Raw genomic sequence first — 20,750 nt, forward strand, 5'->3', positions numbered from 1 at the left:
AGTTAGAAATCAGATCTTACAAGTCTACTGCACAAATACATCTGGGTTTGAAATATATGAACAATATATTGTGAATGGGAGACACTGTATTTATTGACTGTATTCAATGTTTTGAGAAACGCTTTGAAGGGCAGATCATACTGTAACTACATGGAAATAATCGGATGGTGGGATCTGTCTCCAGATGTGATATAAATAGACTGCACCAGTTTATCGTTACATAATTTGTGACAGATTGTAATTTGACTGATAGAGAGCTATGCGACCACCAGCTGTTACATCACACAAACGACCACCTAAGAGCTTCCATCGACGGTCGGTCTGGGGTTTTATTTATTTTTTATGATGCATTAAGGCTGATAACGATCAACCCCCCTCCATATCATCACCCCATGACGTCATCACTCCTCTGTCACAGCATCAGGGTTTGTCGTTAACGCCCCCCTCGGCCCCGATCAGAAAGTGAATCTGTGGGAAATAGAAAAACGGTCCCTAGAATGACATAGAAGCGGGTGAGGTGGGGTAGACCGAGACACCGGGACTAACGCAAGACTCGACTCCTATTTGGGTTCATCCAGGTGCTAAACCTCGTTATCTTTGGAAGGCAGAGAGCACCGGAGAAAATGCTGATTAAAGAATTGTAAGTGCAGCGTTATTTTCGGATCTGACTGTGATGTGGGAGCATCCTCTGTCCGTCCATGCAGCGCAGGCACCAGAGGCCATGGCGACATTGGAAACTTGACTTTCCGACAGTACACATCTAAAGCCCTTGATTTTATGAATATTTTTTGATACATTTAATATATAAATGGCTTTGATGCATAGTCATCAATTTACCGTGGCCTACAGTACACGTTATGTGTTAAAAACATGCGTGTGACATTTTAACTGGTGCAATTATAATTTGTAATAAATTAGATGCTTTTAAATTTATATTGTCACATATCCAATCAACCGAGTTTAATTGTCTTTTTATTGTGTTATTGATACGCTCGAGAAGGTGAAACTGAGACACCGCGTTCCGATATGAAATGGCGACTGTGTATTTTGTACTAATACTCTCAGAAACATCCCGTTCATTCATCTCCATGTGGCCACGAGTTTGGCTATATTCACATTTTCGTTAAACCGTCCGCGCTTTTCAGAACAACGTGGATGCGTTCACCTTGCGCATGTTTCATTGAACCGCGCGACGAACTATGGCTAACTTAATAATAAACTCCAAACCTCCCCCCGCCAGTCACCTTTGAAATATTAATAACCTTTCTTTACCTGGGTTTTAGGTAGTGTACACCTTTTCTTTAATTAAGTTACTTAAAAATTATTTCTGTTAGTAATTTTCAGGGAGTTCAAATATTGATGCGTCTATCGTCAAATCATAGCAGAGGCTTTTTCAACAAACACTAGCGATACATTTAAAGTCGTAAACCCAGTCTAATAAAATGATAAATATTACCAATATTTAGTTTTGTTGATTTAGCACAAGATACAGACAGCAGCTGTTGCCATGGTTACTTCATACGCAAAGTTTGTTCGCTTGCGTTTGCGCACTCTGAAGTAAACTTCTTTGGTTACTGTGTAAACTTAGGGCACTTTCATCTGTTTAGGCTGGTACACCAGCATCATACCAGTTAACGAGAAATCCATCTGGTTTTTCTCACAGTCGGAACACAGGCTACATTTGTCCTTAAAGGGTTAGTTCACCCAAAAATGAAAATTCTGTCATTAATTACTCACCCTCATGTTCTTCCAAACCTAGAAGACCTTCGTTCATAGAGCGGGAACATATTTTATATGGGGGGTGCTGGGGGCGGGGCTTGATGTTGCAGGGCGGGGCCATGGAGCAAAATCCGAATATTAATCAGCCTAAACTCTTATGGATTAACATACAAAGAAGACAGCATCATATGCAAACCAATATATATTTGTGCTTTTTTGATTTTAGTGCAAGGATATGTTTTTCTTTAATATTTCTATTAAGGGGATTTTACTCAATTTGAACATCAGTGATACGCAAACGTTTTGGTTAGTACAAAGTGCAGATGTACATGCGATGTAAGAGATTAATTCATCATACACTGATTAAAGCTTAGCTTTTTTTAGAGTGCTTACACTCACACTAGACTGAGTCCAGTGATATTCTTTGATAATGTAAATGTTCTTTGTTCACTGCATAATTAATTTGTCCGCTGTTTGGTTAATCATGGACATGCAGATTTATAATTAAACTTAAAATGTCTTTTAATTAAACTTGGTCTGGTTAAAAACAGTCTTAATTAAATATTTTATCATAACATATAATAATAAAACGTTATGATGTGCATAGTTAATAGAAACATTAGGCTAGTGGTTTAAGTGCGTTTGACCAGAGAGTAGAGCACAAGTACAGAGCTGTGCTTATGTGATTGACGGTGGCCATCTTGAGAAGCGAGAAAGCTTCAAAAGATGGCTCATAAAAAGGACGAGGATGTTACTGTTTTTTCACCAGAACACAAATTAAGATATTTTTTTTTGATGAAATACGAGAGCTTTCTGACCCTGCATAGACCCTATTTTAACAATGTCCTTAACTACCTTTCTGGGTCTTGAACATGGTAGTTGCATTGCTGTCAATCTAATAAATCATGCACTAATTTTATGCTTGTCATGTGACACACAGCAGCCATGATAACATTGTATAACTGATATAAGTTGTTTATAGGATGTCTTATTTTTTAAAAAAAAATTTTATTCGAAATATTTCCAAACGTAATAATTTATAATTGAATGTATCAGCTAATGTTGTGCCGCACTGAATGATCTAATCACACTGATGTGATTGTATCAAATATAAAAAAAAATATTATTTGCCTATTTTTTTATTTCCTTTAGCACTTTGAATAGCTATGAGACCTCTGCTGTCTATGCAGGGTCAGAAAGCTCTCGGATTTCATTAGAAATATCTTAATTTGTGTTCTGAAGATAAACAAAGGTATTACGGGTCTAGAATGACATGAGGTTGAGTATTTAATGACAGAATTGTAATTTCGGGGTGAACTAACCCTTTCAGAAATACCTCTTTTCTCTTTAATTCCACTGTGGAGGGGTTATTTTGTGCACACGCACATCTTCTGTATGACTCAGCCACGAGCCAAATCTCTTCACTAGATGCATGTAACAAGGACGCGATGCAAACTAATTATCATGTATCATACACTCCTCATTGCCGGCATCTCTCTGACGCCACTTTCAGCCACGTCATGGAGATTTCAAGGAACAGAGAGGGTTCAGCAGAGAACGCGGTGTCCGTTATGCATCAAATGTAGCTTATGAGTTTAAATAAAAACATGGTGTTAATCTTTGTAGTAGGCTATGTGAGCTAAAGCAGTGAGCTCTTGTTCTGTGTGTCTCTTTCTCACTGCTCTAGTTCACCTCCAGGATTCAGACACAATGTTTGCTGGGTCTCCTACTTAACTTATATGCCATAAAACAGTTTTAGTCACACGTGTCATGCCAATTTTATAATCTATATGAGAGTTTCTCAACACTTCTGGCCTGTGAAATTTTAGAAAATAATCTCATAACTAGTTTATTTCATTTGTCTCACAAACAGCATCCAACAGTGTATAAAACTGAAGCCATTTGTCTTCTTTTTGTTACAAAATCACAGAAAATGTTCACAGAATAGATAAAAAAAATGGAAAATAAAAATGTTTTATGATTTTTTAAATTTAGATGATCACGTTTTAATTATGTAATGATTTATATTTTCATCATGTATTTTCATAGTTAAGACTGAAAGCTTTAGGACTGGGGTAACATCATAAAATCTATAAATAAGATGGATTGGAAAACTTCAGAAATAAATAATGAAATGTCATATTATTATGTCTTAATCTTTGTCTGAATGCATTATGTTTCACAAATTTAGTGAAAAGGAGAGCTGAACTTTCAGGTGAATCTTGAATTTCAGGATCTATTTGTATACTTGATTGTCTTGTAACCGAAACAATAAGTAAAGCCTTTCTTATACAGCGAAATGCAGTCATGCAGGCAAAGGCATTTATAATGCAGAAAGTTGCCTGGGTGTCATGGAGGCAGAGTACATGAGACACCAAATCCAGCACGGTGAACGCTAGTCCCTGTCCAGGACACAGGCGGCACTCAGGAGGGCAAGGTGACTCCTGCTATTAACAGATGATGATAACAGCAAACAGTAAAACACACCTGTGCGACCATGGCATTTGATAAATAGAGAGACTTCCCCGTTTATGAAGCACCTAATATATGGTGAGGATAGAAATTCCCTCAAGCGCAACATGACTATACTGCAAAATCATGTTCATAATTTGTATTTTTGATTTGTTTTCCAGTAAAAATATCAGAATTATCCTAACCTGTTATTCTCATCAAAGCGTGGACTTCTTTCCCAATGATCTTGTCATTTATTAAAGGTGAACCTGGTCCTTGACCTGCTGACAAGCTCATGTGTCCTGTCACAGAAGCCCTCATAAGTCAGATGTAGACAGTGCTGAGGGGTGTGTGTGTGTGTGTGTGTGTGTGTGTGATAAGGCTGATAATGAGAGAGCTGTGCTGGATTGGAGCGTGGTATTGGTGTTGTATTACTCCTGAGAAGTATTGATTATATATGGGTGCTACACAGAGTTAGGTATACTGCCAACTACCATCCAGAAACAGTACACATACAGCATAGCAGATATGTGCTTGACAGGGAATAGCTTTTATAGGTTTGCTAATATGAACAGGTTCATTTTGTATTCTTAGTCAAGGAGGTCCTGATGCAGCAATTGTGTTATAGTTTCTCTATTTTTTTTGTGCTGTTAAGTTTATTAGGAATATAAAGATGAGCTGAAAAAGACAGATTCCCAAACAATATTTTCCACTGTGCACTGAGAACTTTTTTTCATATTTTTATATTTAAGCTATATATATATATATATATATATATATATATATATATATATATATATATATATATATATATATATATATATATATATATATATATATATATATATATATATATTTATATATATTTTAGGGTACTTACTTTGGTGTAAAAATACAGTATTTATATATTTTATTTGTTTTTAACTAAAAAAAAAAAAAAAAACTTTTTATGCACTATACTGTTAAAAAGTTTGGGATCAGTAAGATTTTTTATTTATTTATATAAATTAATACATTTAATCAGCAAGGACACATTAAATTGATCAAACATTTATAATGTTACAAAATTTCAACTTCAAGTAAATGCCGTCCTTTTGATGTTACTATTCATCAAAGAATCCTGAAAAAAGTATAACTTTTCACAAAAAAAGTAATAAAAAGCACAGTTTCTTATATTGATAATACTACTAATAATAAAAGTAAATAAATGAATGAATGACATTTAATATTTCTAAAATATATTAAAACTGAAAACATTTTAAATCTTTATAATATTTCTCATTATCTCAGTTTTTTACTTTTACTGTTTTTGATGATAAATGTAGCCATTAAATAATAATAATAAAAAACGTATTTATTTCAAGCTTTCCACTATGTATGTTGTGTTAATAATTTAAGAAATTATCAGAATAGTGCCCAAATAAAAATCCTATTCATTTCTGCAGTTTAAAGAAACGAGACATGATGGTAATAGCTATAATGATAGATCAAACATGCTTATTACTGGTAGATTTTAAATAATTTGTTTTTCTTGCTCTCTTGCAGTCGAGTGATCCTACCGATTTCTGTGGAGGAGGTAAGTGCAAATTGAGTGTGTTTGTTTGTGAGTGTATGTCTGTGTACACAGTGAACGCTGGTAATGACACTGAACACAAACTTTGTTTTGGTATGTGTGTGTGCAGCATCAAACACTGATTTGCATGTGTTGAGTTCGGATGACTCAGTCTTAGCTGGTTTTGATAGCAGAGGAGTCACAATGTAGTTTGTGATGCTCTCCATGTGCACTAAGCCACAGATCAGCACACCACCCTGTCATTCAGTCTCTTATGAGTCAGTTATCTCAGCAAGAGGATGAATCTTTCTCCTCTCATGCTGTTTGATCCCGTACAGCCCATGGAGAAACACTAATGCATAATTTCTCTCAGTTTGTGTCAATTAATAGTTGTGCTTTTGGCCCTCTCAGCATTTTTTTTTGTGCCACATTTTTGCTTCCTCTCTGTCTCTCATTCTTTTCTCTGCCCCATTCAGACAGCATTCCCTGTGTCTCCCAGTCTCCTCATTTCCCATGATCCTCTAATCCTCTAGCGTGTCATTCTGTTCAGTGATCTGGTTGTGAATATCTAAAGAGTTACCTGATACCTCCTCCTTCTGCTTCTCTTTCTCTCAGCTTTTCTCGTCATCTAGCCTCACACAGTTGTGATCTGCAAAGAAATAAAATTTAGACTGCCAACTGCCAAGATTATCAGTTAATTTTGAGCATTAAAGGTGCAGTGTGTAATTTTTGAACACAAATCAGAATCAGAATATGCTCCATTGGCCAAGCGTTCTTTTTGCCTGAGCAATGACTGAAGGTTGGAAATTGCTGTTTGGGCAAGTTTTGCAAATATTACACACTGCAACTTTAAAGGAATAGTTCACCCAAAAATGAAACAGATTTATCAGAGATTTGGAGAAATGTACTTTTTAGCATCACTTGCTCACTAATGGATCCTCTGCCGTGAATGGGTGTTCCCAAGTCCAACCAGCTGATAAAAACAACATAATAATCCTCAAGTAATCCACAGTCCAGTCCACCGAATAATGTCTTCTGAAGTGAAAAGCTGCGTGTTTGTAAGAAACAAATTAATTATTAAAGGATTAATTCAATTCCAGAATAAAAACTAAATAATTAAAAAAATTAATTACATTTAAAAAATAATAATAATTTACTCCCCCCCATGTCATTTAGGATGCTCATGTCTTTCTTTCTTCAGTCGAAAAGAAATTCAGGGTTTTGAGGAAAACGTCCCAGGATTTCTCTCTATATAATGGAATTCAATGGGTGCAAAGGGGTCCTAAATTGCAGTTTCAAGCAGCTTCAAAGAGCTCTACACGATCCCAGCCAAGGAATAAGTGTCTTGTCTAGTGAATCTATCTGTCATTTTCTAAAAACAAAAATTGCACTAGTTCAACTTCACGTCTTATGTTGGAAAGGTCACGCATGATGTAGGTGGAAGCACTGACCCAGCGTTTACAAAAGCAAATGTGCAAAGAAAGTCAAATGCCCTTCACAAAAAAAAGGTAAAACTTTTGTCTGATGATTTAGAAATTTTTTCCACCCTACCCTACCTTTTTGAACTGGAGTACAAAGATAAACCAACTGCGCGTGACCTTTCCGAAGTGATTACGCAATTGCGTAAAGTCATGGACACACATCGCAGAGCTAGTGCAAGAAAATCATTTGTGGTAAAAAAAATTTCTTATGAAAATTACAGTTTCACTAGATAAGGCACTTGTTTCTGGGCTGGGATCATAGAGCTCTTTGAAGCTGCATTGAAACTTCAGTTTAGACCTTGAATCCCGTTGATCCCATTGAAGTTTACTATAATGGGAAAATCCTGTAATGTTTTTCTCAAAAACCTTAATTTCCTTTTCGACTTTTAATAAATTCTTTCTGGATGACATGAGTAAATTATCTCAAAAAATATTTATTCTGTAAGTGAACTACACCTTTAAAGTGACCCTATTATGCCCTTTTTAAGGTCCCTTATATTGTTTTTGGTGTAATCCTACAGTAGATCTACATGCATGCAAGGTCAAAAAACGCTTTAGTTTTCTCAAAATATGCATTTAATATCACCTAATTTTCCAACAATTCTCAAATGATTTGTTGGAAGCAATTCTAAGATGTAGGACCCTATTTTAATTATCTAAGCACATAGTTTAAAGCGCACATCGCAGTTGCACTTAGTGCGCATTAAAATCCACTTTTGCTAGTTTAAGGAAGGGAAAAATGGTTGGCGTGCCGAGTGCTTGGTCTTAAAGGGTAGTGCCCATTCTCTTAATGAGTAATGGGTGTCATCTCCCATTCCCTTTAAAAACCAGTTGCATTCGCACCATGGCAGGTTCGCTATTTATCTGTCAGGAAGGTCTCAAAAATACCGCACATAAATTCACAGTAGACCATGCATGTGTGACGATTTGCAAAGCAGATTCAACAATAGATAAATACATGTAACATCATTCATAAATGTGAATGTAAATTTTAAATAATTTAATATTTACATATATTAACGTAAACATTTAAAATGTATTTAGGTTAGATGCATTTGTGTGAGCATTTTTGTGGAAATATTTATTATTTTACTTGTGTATTCATGAATTCATTGTGCTGAGCATTTATGAATTTTGTTATGTATATGTATAATTTTTGAGGCAGATCTGGCTCCATATAACAGGGGCAATTTAAGGCAAGCACTATATACAAGCTAAAACAGTCCAAAACAGGTCTAAGCAAATGTGTCTGTAAATTTTGATGTGAGAGGACAACAGGGGATGGGCTTTTTCACTGGAGGAAGTGTTACTGTAATTTTACGGACAGAATTTAAAATGCCTTGATGGATTTGGGCCAGATTATACAAATTGAAGAGCTGCTTCCACCTTGTGAGGCCCCTCTTCATCTGGACACATTTTTAGATACATAAGCATATTCTGAAAAAGTACTGTCTGCCAAGATCCATTTGGATAATAGTCCAATCAGTTCAGTCACATAAAATATGTCTAGGACGAGACATTTTAATGTAAGCACTTTGTGTCAGGTCAGCGTCTCCTCCTTGCACACAGTGGGAGTTTAAAAGGTTAAATAAGCAGCTTTTGCATTGCATTGCATTCATTAAGACTGCACAATTAAATGAACTTTGAGCAGATTAGATTTAGACTGAGTTTAATGAACCAAGGGTGGGTGAACATTGCTACTGTAGTTTCAGTCTTTCATCATCATCATCTTCATTGATTAGTGTATTTTCAGTCAGAGTAATGATCCTTATTACTGACATGCTGTAATTTTCATAAAGCGATTGCAGATAAACTATTGTCTTCAGTGAAAAATTGACATTTATGGGATGCCAATTCATTTAAAAAGGTTTATCTATAATTCATAGAGGTTTATTTTGTACTTGCCCAGATGAATATGAAAATCTTGAAAAGTATAGTTTTATTGCAGTATTTGAAAATACTGCAGTGTACAGCAATACTGCAACCTTGTGACTATAATATTGATCTTATGCAGCAGTTCAATAAAAGGTGTTAATATCAAGCTATATTCTCAATGTGGAAGCGATTTCCTATCAATGCACAAGATTTCATTCAAGACTTAGCTGTTATATGAACATCTAGAATAACAGTTCAGTAAAGTAAGAAAAGGTCCACAACTTCTCTTACGTTAAAAATAAAGTGGATTGAGCAACTTATATTCTAGACACAATATTATACAATATCTACTTAATATGACAATGAACCAGTCCCAAACCATGTCAAAGCAGAAGCATCACGCATCTCACGAAATGTGTTTTTTTCATTTAAAACAAATCGGTAGAGTGAGTGATTCAGTGACACACTCACTTGATTTGTTGCTGAATGAATTTGAGTTTTGAATGAATGATTCAAACTCACACATAAAAAACAGTTACTTGTCGCCACCTACTAAGCAAGTATAAATCCAATAACCTTTTTTTTTCATTATTACTGTAAAAATATGTTTATCTTATTTTATTTGTATATAATGGATAGTGGTAATGGAAAATGAAGACATTTAAATAAATACATCTTTAGGCTTTTTTATCATCTATATAATTTGTATTCACCATTTAACCTTTAGTCAACCTTTAGTCAATCTTTGATCCACATTTCAAAAACATAGAATCATGGCATGATATTAATTCCTCAAGCTGCAAGTTTTGGCCCTTTGTGCCTCCCATTTTCATAAAATTCCCAGAATCACCTCTGGTCATTAGTCTGCAAGTTTCCAGATGTGAATAAATAATGACAATCTAATTTCGTTTGAGCGCTGAGAGCAGAGAACAGCTCTTGTCAGAAAAGCTCACATGAATTAAAGCCCATGCAGATATATTTTATTTGGTGGATGTTGTTTAAAGCAAGAGGGCAAAATTCTATTTCTGGAGTCCTTTCATTCAGCAGGGAATGATGGATTAAGAAAGCTTACTTGCTTTAAAGACAGCTGGGCAGTTTATGCCCCCTTATGACATTCCCTCATTTCTACCCTTCCTCCTCCTCCTGTTTATAATCATACCGCACACAAACACCATAAGCTGTCTGCCATTGTAGACTGGCTGGCGTATGAGATATCCTTTCCCTCTGTTAGCCTGTCGATTAGTCTGAGCTCACATCTTTTAACCTGTCCATCACCATCAGTGAACTATAACCACACTCTCATGTAGTCTACACATTATCAAATGCTGCTCATTCAAAAATATTACAGTTTAGTGCACTGTCCCTTTAAAAAAAGATGTATGGCACACCAATACAAAGAAATAGCACATCCGCTGCAGACGAAACCCTGTCCAATGATCTGTGTCTGTGTGTGTGTGGTTTGCAGAGCGAGAGGGATGATAATGTGTGATGTAGGTTGGATTTTCGGTGCTGCAAAGTGACGCAATCTGCTACTGGCGTCTGATTGGCTAAGAGGACAGAGGAAATCTCTGATTGGCAGAGGAATGATGACACTGCATGACCATATAGAACCACACACATAGTTCCACATTCTACACAGAAATCATGGAATCCAAATCTATTTATGGATTGGAGTGTGTCACCTTGCTCTACTCCCTCTTTCCTTTTCTCCCCTTTTCTCCTCTATCTGTCATTTTCTGGTGCCAACTGGTATAAATAGGCTTTGTGTCATCATTTTCTTTCTTCTGTTCTCTCTTTCTCACTCTCTTTCTCTCTCTCTCTCTCTCACACACACACACACACGCTTATGTGTGATGGACAGTGTGTATAGGGATGAAAGCCCAGATTTGAACAGCTGGGCTGTTTCTAGGTAAGATTCAGGAGGTGTTTTAGCTCAAGTCTTTGCTGCCGGCTCAGCTTGACTCTGAGCGAAGGCTGCTGACAGTGTACACTAAATCTCTAATTCTACACACGCAATCTACAATCTTTAAAATTAAGGTTCTTAACTGGCATCTATGGTTCCATGAAGAACTTTCAACATCCATGGAATTGTTCAATTGGACAAAAACGTTCTTTATAGTGGAAAAGCATCTTTATATTATTCAAATGTTTTAGAGAAAAAAAAAATGTTTTAAGAACTGTTCGCTGAATTGTTCTTTGGGAAAATCGTCCTTCTGTTGCAATTGCTGACAAAACACACTTTTAGAGCCTTTATTTTTAATAGCCTATAACAAAATGGACTAATTTTACTAAACAATATCTTCAACTTTTCTCATCATGTGCCAAGTGTATTTTGTAATTCCTTTTTATTGATTGATTTATTTTTGTAATTAAGCAGCAAGATTATTGTATGGCTATAAAAAAAAAAAAAAAATCTAGTCTAAATGTCCAGTTCAGTTGCACTTGAAAATGATCATCATTAGTAGAACATAATCTGAATTTTGACAACATGTTGCGATATCTGAAAATCAGTCATACTGCTAATGGTACGATACTAACAGAAAACATGCTTCATTTCCATACAGACATCAGTAAAATTTATAACTTGCCATTTAGTAAGTGAGTCCGATGCTTTATGTGTGTCCCGCAGTATCAGGTTGGACAGCTATACTCAGTAGCGGAGGCCAGTAAGAACGAGACGGGTGGAGGAGAGGGTGTGGAGGTGTTGAAGAACGAACCCTATGAGAAGGATGGAGAGAAGGGACAGTACACACACAAAATCTACCACCTGCAGAGGTGCTCACACTTACACAAACCCACAGACACAAGTGTGTAAAATAAAATAAAATATTCTAGATTTATGTTATAGTGCACTAAAAAATAGGTGCATAATTTACACATCCTCAAGATGTTCCAAACCAGTATGGCATTTGAGCTTCCACAAAAAAAAAAAAAAAGTTTTGCAGAATGTCCTGGTTGTTATGAACCATTGAGTTGGAAAAAAAATTACAAAAAGCACCATAAAAATGGTCTTTTGTTAGTTCCTCACATAACATTATCAAATTTCTTTAGAACACTCAGAATATGAATGATGTGGACTATTTTATGTACTTTTATGATGCTGTTTTGACATTTGGGTGCTTGACTTTATTTTTTGCTTCATTTTCTGTTAACTAACCCTTTAAGGTAAATTTTATGTGTATAATTTAAGTAAAAAGAAATGCAAAAATAATGAATGTTTTCAGACAGATTTACAAAATACCTCCCTTGTCTGTTATTGGTCAGACAAACAGATAGCCCCGCCCCAAATTTACACCATTGGTTGAGCCACTATTGCTATGTTGACCAGGGGCCCGTTCTTCGTACATCGCTTACTCAGTTAGCTGGATTTGAATGTTGATGATTTGGCGTGATCTTGGATCATTTGGTTCTTCGAAGCTCATCCCGGAGCTGCGGTCATAGCAACAGGTCCGTAAGCTTAAACCTGCTCGGGAGTTTACTCACTGAAATAATTATGTCATAAAATTATTACTTCATAATTGTATTAGAGTCTTACACACATGCTATACAGATAATAGAGTCGTGCATTATTTTGAGTGATGACTGCTTTTATAAGAGTGGCTTGATGGAGCGCAGGAGATGCAGATAACATGATATTGACCCTTTAGAAACTTTCATTAATGCTGTCACGTAACAAATCTGTCCAAATATAAAATGAAATGAAAAGATAATTTCTACATTGAAATAAAAATGTAAAGACTGCACAACTATTATAAATTGCGAATCTAAATAATTGGGAATCATGAAAAAAAAAACAAAAAAACATGTATTTATTATCTCTTTCATGTATCTATTATAACAGTTCTGTATAGTTTTGTTTGCTTGGCTGTTTCCTTAAAAAAGTCTAGAAATTTGTCAAGTTTTTCGTCAGGTGTCGTTTTAAATTTTATGACGTCATTACATTGCCGTCTTGTCACCAGCCAATCACTGCCCTGCTGATCATGGTTTCGAGTATCGATACATATCCCCTTTTAAGCCAACACATGAACGCGCAATTATCTCCGATAACTCAATCCAGCGATACTAATCATACACAACAGGTGTGTTCGAAGAACCCAATTAGCCGGATCATGATTAGCACGATGATATCATCTTGGATGTGTCATTTGATCTCGGATGTAATAAGCGACGTATGAAGAACGGGCCCCTGGTTAAATTGCTCAAACAAACAGAGCAAAGTTTTGAAGAAAGAATTATAATAAAGAGACATTTCTGTTTATTTTGTATATAGTCTACTTCTAATTGCATTTTTGCTTTTTCAGTAAAGTCCCGTCATTTGTACGAATGCTTGCGCCAGCATCAGCACTGAACATTCACGAGAAAGCTTGGAACGCCTACCCATACTGCCGCACAGGTAACACACACACACACACATGCTTAGAAGCTAGATTTCTTTTCATGTGCTCTTTGTTTCTCTCGCTTTCTTATTATTATGTCTTCCTATCTATTTCTCCCTGTCTCTTTCTCTTGTCCCTGTGTTTGCGGGCACTGAATAATTCACTGTTTGAGCTGAGCAGGAGTGGAGTTACAGCACAGGAAACTGAGATTATACTGACACATTCCCTTCACATCATTTTCACAGCCGCATAGACGACAGTCTCCCCATTCGCTGAAGAATGTTATCAAGATATTTCTAAATCTCACTGCAGTGCTTAAAACAAACTGAAGTCTACAGTTTGGTTTTTGAATAAATGGAAAAAGCTGATATGGCAAGTATTGAGCTGTACTGAATTTTCTGATTATTTAATCATATAAGTATTGAATAAAAAAAATAATTTGTCTGAGATTATTGGCCATCTGTCAGCAAGCTGCTTGAAGAAAGAAAGTGTTTTCCACTATTTGTCCAAGACAGGGATGTCTACAGATATTCAGTTGAGAGCCAAGAGCTCTAGCTTCTACAGTTCCGATGGGAGTTCGATGTCCCATTTAAAGGTGCAATAAAATGGAAGTAGCAATAGATCTTTATTGTGACGTTCATCTGAGTGTAACAGATTATTGAAAAATAAAATAATCCATCGGTTGGTAATTGGATTTCAGGTTGTGGGAGTTTGTTTGTTGTGGGGTCAGTTGTGGAGGGACCAGGGTTTAAACAGAATACATTACTGGAATCAAGATTGAATACAATACAATACAATTTTATTTGTTAAACACATTTAAAACAACCCAGGTTAGCCAAAGTGCTGGACAATGACATAATTGCAACAAATAGAAAAAAAAAAAAAAATTGAGATTTGATAAAAAAAAAATGACTGTCAAATTTAATAATAATGATAATACTACAGCATGCCTAGATGAATCGTTCACAATAAGATAAATAACATGCATCTGTGAAATAGATTATAGATAATAGATTTCATTTAATTTCATGATTTTAAGAAGTCAGGATTGCCTATTCAAGACTGCTTTTAAATATAGAATCACAAATCATAAAAATTACCAAACTGACATTTTCCTCATAAAACAGCATTGGAGTAAAACATAATCTTAAGATTTGCCTCAAGTGAACAGAATTCGTTACTGAGCTGATTTATTGTTTCACTCCATTTTTTACTATGATACGGAGCCCCGCACATGACATGCAGGAAAAAATATTAGGCTAAATCGTGCGCACCATTTACTAATCCGTTCCCTCATTGCACTAAAACGTGCACACGATTACTATTGCGTTCCCTCTATTTCGTAAATTGTGCCCACGATTTCCCAATTCATACGCTCAATTTGCTTAATCGTGTGCACAATTTAGCAAATCGAAAAAATGCAATAGTAAATCGAAAGAACGCAATAGTAATCGTGTGCACATTTTAGTACATTAAGGGAACGAATTAGTAAATCGTGCGCACAATTTTTTTTTTTCTTGCATGTCATGTGCCACAAAGCTTATCGTTGTTTGATTAGAATTTATGAGTAATGACTCACAGTCTGAATAGAACTAATCTTAATTTTAACTATTATTTCAGTATCTTTACTTCCAGACTAAGTTCACATGGGCTAAAATGAGGTTAAGTCTTAAATGAGTTGTGATGTTTTCATACATAGAAATGATCTAATTCATATTTTATTATCCTTCCCCCGCCACTATTGTCTGTCCTGCATCACCTGTCAGTAATTACTGTAAGTATACACTCTTTACAAGTACACGAATGTGTATTTTTCCAGTTATACTTGTAATTTGAATGAACAAACATGTTGAACATGTACAGAACAAGCACATACAAACACTCACTGTTTGTGTGAAAGAGGAGACAGTAACTTTAGCTGCAGTGAAAGGAGAGAGGACAGTCAGTATGTCACTGAAGAGTTTATGGTTTATCAGTTTGTTCATTGAGTATCTGTGTTTTTAGAATGAGTATATGAAAGAAAACTTCCTCGTCAAGATTGAGACGTGGCACAAACCTGACATGGGACAGCAGGAAAATGCGAGTATAGTTTGTGTGTATGAGCTCCACAAATTTGTGTCTAACCTGACAGTCGAGTTCTCAAGCGTGATTGTTGTGTTCATGTGTACAGGTTCACGGACTAGACCCAGACACCTGGAAGAAGGTGGAGGTGATGTACATTGACATCGCAGACCGGAGTCAGGTGGAGCCAAAGGTGGGCTTCACTTAGATAAAATTGCCACCTGTTACTTTCTAATCTGATCAGCGCTGTCTGTCTATAGGACTATAAACCAGAGGAAGACCCCACTAAGTTTAAGTCTGCAAAGACTGGAAGAGGGCCGCTCGGTCCGGATTGGAGGGTGATATATTTTAAAGCACTTCTTCTAATGGCTGTGTGCTTGAATACAATTTGTGTAAATGTAGTAAGTGCATGCTTGATGTATGAGTGGGAAGCTTATTAATGGGAAATGATATGCAAATGCTTAATGGATTTTGGGTCTGTGTAGAAAGAGCTACCTAAAAAGACAGACTGCCCACACATGTGTGCCTACAAACTGGTTACTGTCAAGTTCAAGTGGTGGGGCCTGCAAAACAAAGTGGAAAACTTTATTCAAAAGGTCAGTGGGATTGATTAAAGAGTATATTAAAGTTAAAATCAGAAATCAGATTTGACCGTATTTAGTGCACATTCCTGGTCTGATTATTCCTTAAAAATAAAGTTTACTGAGAGGACTTACATTTTTGGCCCTCATAAAGGCTTTGTTGGGGAAGGCCGCAATTTTTACTTTATCCAATTTAAATTATTTCAATTTTTTATTATCAAAAACATAAAATGTGTCATTTGCTAACTATTTCATGAGTTCTGATTACCATTTCATGTTGACTTATAATGTCATGTCATGGCATCTTGTGGATATTAGTTCAAACTATATAAAAGTCATCTTCCCTTTAACAGCAAGAGAAGCGCTTGTTCACTAATTTCCACCGGCAGCTGTTCTGTTGGATTGATAAATGGATCGAGCTGAACATGGACGACATCCGCAGAATGGAGGAAGAGACCAGGAGGGAACTGGATGAGGTCAGATGAGATGTCGTCCTCCAGTAGATTTACATTTACCCTGTCTTTGTCCACTTTCAGTTATTCAGTTTGAACTAGCCTTTATATGGTAATGGTGAATTTTAGCCAGTTAGCCAAACAAACCATTTGCCCTGAGATATTTTGTTGTCGAATTTAACAGAGCACTGACAGCTCAATTCATTTGTTGCGAGACTGAGTTTTTGTTTATGTTCTGGTGCATTGTGTGTCGCCTTCGACCTGCCACACATTTTCCCACCGTACAAAGACAATTATGTGTAACAGCGCAGATGAATAATTGAATGTAGCCCATAATGAGGTCTGGTCACTGCGAACAAAAGGGGCAGCAGAGCGGAGCAGGTCACAGTTCAGCGCTCTCAGGTGCCGTTTGGGGAATGAGTGACATCATGTATTGGCGATATCCCCAGCTTCACATACTTTGCAGGACTATCCCAGAAATCAAGTGTCTCCTACTTGACTTCCACAAGTGATCTGTTGTCTACCAGAAGATAAGAAAAATCCTTAAAGATAAAGTCCTTCCTGAATCATATTTTTAACCCCTTCTTTTTCTGCAAGGAGCTGTTTACTTTATGTACACATGCATGCTTTCCCATCGCTGTCTTCCAGATGAGAGTGAAGGATCCAGTGAAAGGCATGGTGGCTCTTGAAGACTGAGGCTGCTCTGTGTTCCTGGATGCTGCTGTTCAAAAAGGTAATTCATGATCTTTGGCGCCCCCTAATGTCATTATCTGAAGCAGCAAGTGAGAACTTCAAAATTATTTCATATTTCCTAGTCTATGAACTCAGTGTATAGGCTATGTTTGGGATAGCATACGCACATTAACTTTTTTTGGGAGTATATAGTTTATGTGGTATGTACAGTATGCAGATTTTCTGTATGCAAAGAATAATCCCACAGTGCATTGCACTGAACTTGGCCTTTCATTGACATTGCAAAATATTTTTTAACCACAATCTCTAGAAAAAAATTAATAAAAATGTAAAATAAACATGTATTTTTAGGTTGGTAACTGTACGCCACAGCCAATTATGTCACGTGATGTTTTTTTTTTCTGTATTTTTTAAAGATATTTGTTATGCTCCCCAAGTTTGCATTTATTTAATAATAAAAAAAATACAATCAAAACAGAAATATGAAATGCTATTAATAATTTTAAAGAACAGTTTTTTTTATTTAAATAAACATTTTAAAATGCAATTTATTCCTGTGTTGGCAAAGCTGAATTTTCAGCATCATTTTTCCAGTCTTCATAGTCACATGATCTTTCTGAAATCTTTCTACTATGCTGATCTGCTCCTCGAGAAAATTCTTAGAATTATCAATGTGAAAAACACATTTTTTTTTTTCAGGATTCTTTTATTAATAGAAAACTAATTTTGTTGTAGCATTAAACAAAAAATAATAATAAGATAAAATCAAAATAAATAAAATGATCAATTTAATGCATCCTTGATGACAGGACTCCAAACCTTTGAATGGGAGTATGTACTGAACCATATTCAATCATTATATTAGTAATCTCTTCTGAACATAACTGTGGTGTTTAACCTTTAGAGTAAATTAATGTTCTTCTCTCTCTCTCTCTCTCTCTCTCTCTCTCTCTCTCTGCCATGTCATTTCCTGTGAGTTTTTCTCAGATCAGACCTGAACTTCTGGAGACCAGTAGCATCTCTCTCCTCAATCTCATCAAACCAACATGTCTTTTTAATCGTGATCGAAGTCCTTCATCCAGTCCTTTTGTCCTGAGCAGCTTTCACATCCTCCTTTCAGTCTGACAGTGGAGCACATTGACTAGTTCAGTAGGCTTTTATTCCGGTTCTATCCTCATGCCCAGTTTCTGAAGTCTGCCTACTTAAACAAATACAGGGACGATCAGCAGTTCGTCGTTTATGATGTCAGATCATTACCTTAACATTTGGAGCTCGGCAGAATGGATTTATTAGATGAGTTTAATGTAAAGCAGATGATATTTGTGTGTATATATTTTCAGAATGTCTATTGGCAGTGGAATCCTTGTGACAGATGTATAAACAGGGTTTTGAAGTTATTGTTCTCTGAATAGTTTTCAGACCAAGCCGGTTTTCCTTGCTTTGTTTTAATCTATAGTGATTTGTTTTTGTTGCTTTATTTTATTTTATTTTACTATTATTTTTATTTTTTTTTACCCACTTTTAAATCTGTTTACCAGCTGATCCAGGATCTAAGTGTGTCTCTTTATAGTGGAGTACTGGACAATCACAGTCGTGTCATCCGGAACATTCATTTATTTGTGAGATGAATTTTGGATTCATTTTGGCTGGCAGCTGCTTAATCACCTTAAAATGTCAGACTGCAAGTACTGTTCATAATTTAATGCGAGACATAGTTTATTATGACTCATTGAACAGTATCACATTCTTGAAATAAGTTGAAGTTTAAAAGTGTTGTTTGTTAATCAGTCAATATTAATGTTGCATTGTCATCTCTTCCACAATTTCATTGTGTGTGCTATTTTAGTCAAGTTATTGTATTGGTTTATTTATTTTTTTATAAAAAAGACAGGTGTATAGTAGGTGTAGCTCTCCCTCCCTTGGCTGTTTTTGATTGGTTTACAAGATCAGGCTCTGCCCTTTTCTTTATTCAGTGGCTGACTGTCTTTAAAAAAACTTGAAGAGGCAACGCTAAACCTTTAGTCTTGACATCTTTCATAAAAGCTTCATTCCTACTATAGAAAAAGTTTTTTCCTGACTATTTTGTTCGCTACCAGATAAGGTGCTTAAGGAGGATATTTTACGTCATGTCTCACCTCCTTTCTGATTTGTTGAAGGATTCATTATCGTACTTCCCCTTTTATTACTTGTCTTGAGGATAAAGACACATTTATCCAGATGTTAGCAATAATACCTCCTTCCACAAACCCTTCCAATCAACACACATGTGAGATAGTGACTTTAGTAGTGTATAATCCATCCCCTCTCAGAATGTTGCGTCAATAGGACTTCAATACAAATATACTCACTTCCAATCGCTTCTTACCTGGAATCAGGTAAGGAAGATGAAATGGGTTGAGGATGGGGTTTTAAATCAGTCTTTTCTTAGTAACGTGATGTATGGATGTATGTGCATTTGAAGTTCTCAGTGTTTCTTGTTTTTTGCTCGAGGGATATCCGTCATGTAACTGGAATGGAGGTTTACACCCATGTGTTTCTTTCAGCCAATGCTCAGGACCCATTGATGCACACCTAAATTCACTCTGACAAGAGTTCAATTATTCTTGTAGCATTGCATCGAATTCTTTGAAATTCATAACAATGCCATTGAGTTCTTAATAAGTGAATGCAGGTTTTATGGTGTAGACTGTGTTAAAACATCTTTACTGTCATAATACAACCACCGATACACCAGAACTGTGTTGGTCCTGAGTCTAATCAAAGTGATGTATGGATGTATGTATTGAATTGTATATAATATATAAATATATGTAGATTAACACATAAAAACTATATAAATATAATCCCGACTATCCTGCCAGGATATCAGCACATACAGCCTTCCATCAACCTAACCAGAGTAATTATATCTAGTGGTTTAATAATGGTTGGGTGTTATCTGTGGGTGAAGTTACTATTTTCTGGAATGTGGGGATTATGGTGACCTAGGGAATTAAAAACTAAATCTGAACTGTTGATTTGAATAGTCTATAATGGAACTTTCAGATAACTCCGCCCATCACTGTCACTGGCCCCGCCCCTCCTCCCTGGCCACTCCTCTTTGGCAGGATGGTGTCTAGATATGTTTTCATTCATCAATTGTTGTGGTATTTTTGCTGTGAGCCGTAGAAATCTCTCACTTTTAAGTTCATTTCAAAGCTTACACTGTGAACGTAGCCACGAACTTGAGAAATGAGCCTTTCAAGGGGTTTTGGACAAGGTTGCCATTCTTCTCTCAGGAGACTCGAGTGAAACTTGTCCTTGATCAGTCCAAGCTGGTGTTTGAATGACAGACAAGTGGCTTATAAAAGGGAACTATCCACATGAACTGATCATCCACAGTGTGTGTTATCATGGTACCATGGCAGATCATGGTAAACAGGACTTTCTCATAGATATGTTGTTGTTAGATTTCACAATATGTTTGTCGAAATTAAAAACCCAGTGATTATAGAAATACATTATTTTTT

At 36.0% G+C, this 20,750-nt stretch overlaps 1 protein-coding gene across 2 annotated transcripts; it reads left to right on the forward strand.

Annotated features, from left to right (window-relative positions):
- Positions 1-440: 440 nt before the first annotated feature.
- On the forward strand, positions 441-20,744 carry LOC113092432 (phosphatidylinositol transfer protein alpha isoform-like). Of its 2 annotated transcripts, none has more exons than XM_026258023.1 (12): positions 441-640; positions 5,716-5,746; positions 11,708-11,853; positions 13,380-13,471; positions 15,221-15,228; positions 15,459-15,533; positions 15,625-15,708; positions 15,776-15,853; positions 16,001-16,111; positions 16,450-16,572; positions 17,197-17,281; positions 18,219-20,744. In XM_026258023.1, the coding sequence occupies exons 1-11, from the start codon at positions 624-626 to the stop codon at positions 17,242-17,244; spliced, it is 813 nt and encodes a 270-aa protein (XP_026113808.1). In that variant the 5' UTR covers positions 441-623; the 3' UTR covers positions 17,245-17,281; positions 18,219-20,744. The 2 variants fall into 2 exon arrangements, with proteins under 2 accessions (XP_026113808.1, XP_026113807.1); XM_026258022.1 differs by having other exon boundaries at positions 18,229-20,744.
- The last annotated feature ends 6 nt before the right edge of the window (positions 20,745-20,750 follow it).

The sequence above is a fragment of the Carassius auratus genome, unplaced genomic scaffold (assembly GCF_003368295.1).
Source record: "Carassius auratus strain Wakin unplaced genomic scaffold, ASM336829v1 scaf_tig00214588, whole genome shotgun sequence".
NCBI lineage: Eukaryota > Metazoa > Chordata > Actinopteri > Cypriniformes > Cyprinidae > Carassius > Carassius auratus.

Excerpts from the sequence above, each read along its gene's own strand:
- LOC113092432 (XM_026258023.1), top strand. Across the intron at positions 16,112-16,449 it reads TGGAAAACTTTATTCAAAAG|CAAGAGAAGCGCTTGTTCAC; the intron begins GTCAGTGGGATT and ends TCCCTTTAACAG. Across the intron at positions 16,573-17,196 it reads CCAGGAGGGAACTGGATGAG|ATGAGAGTGAAGGATCCAGT; the intron begins GTCAGATGAGAT and ends GCTGTCTTCCAG.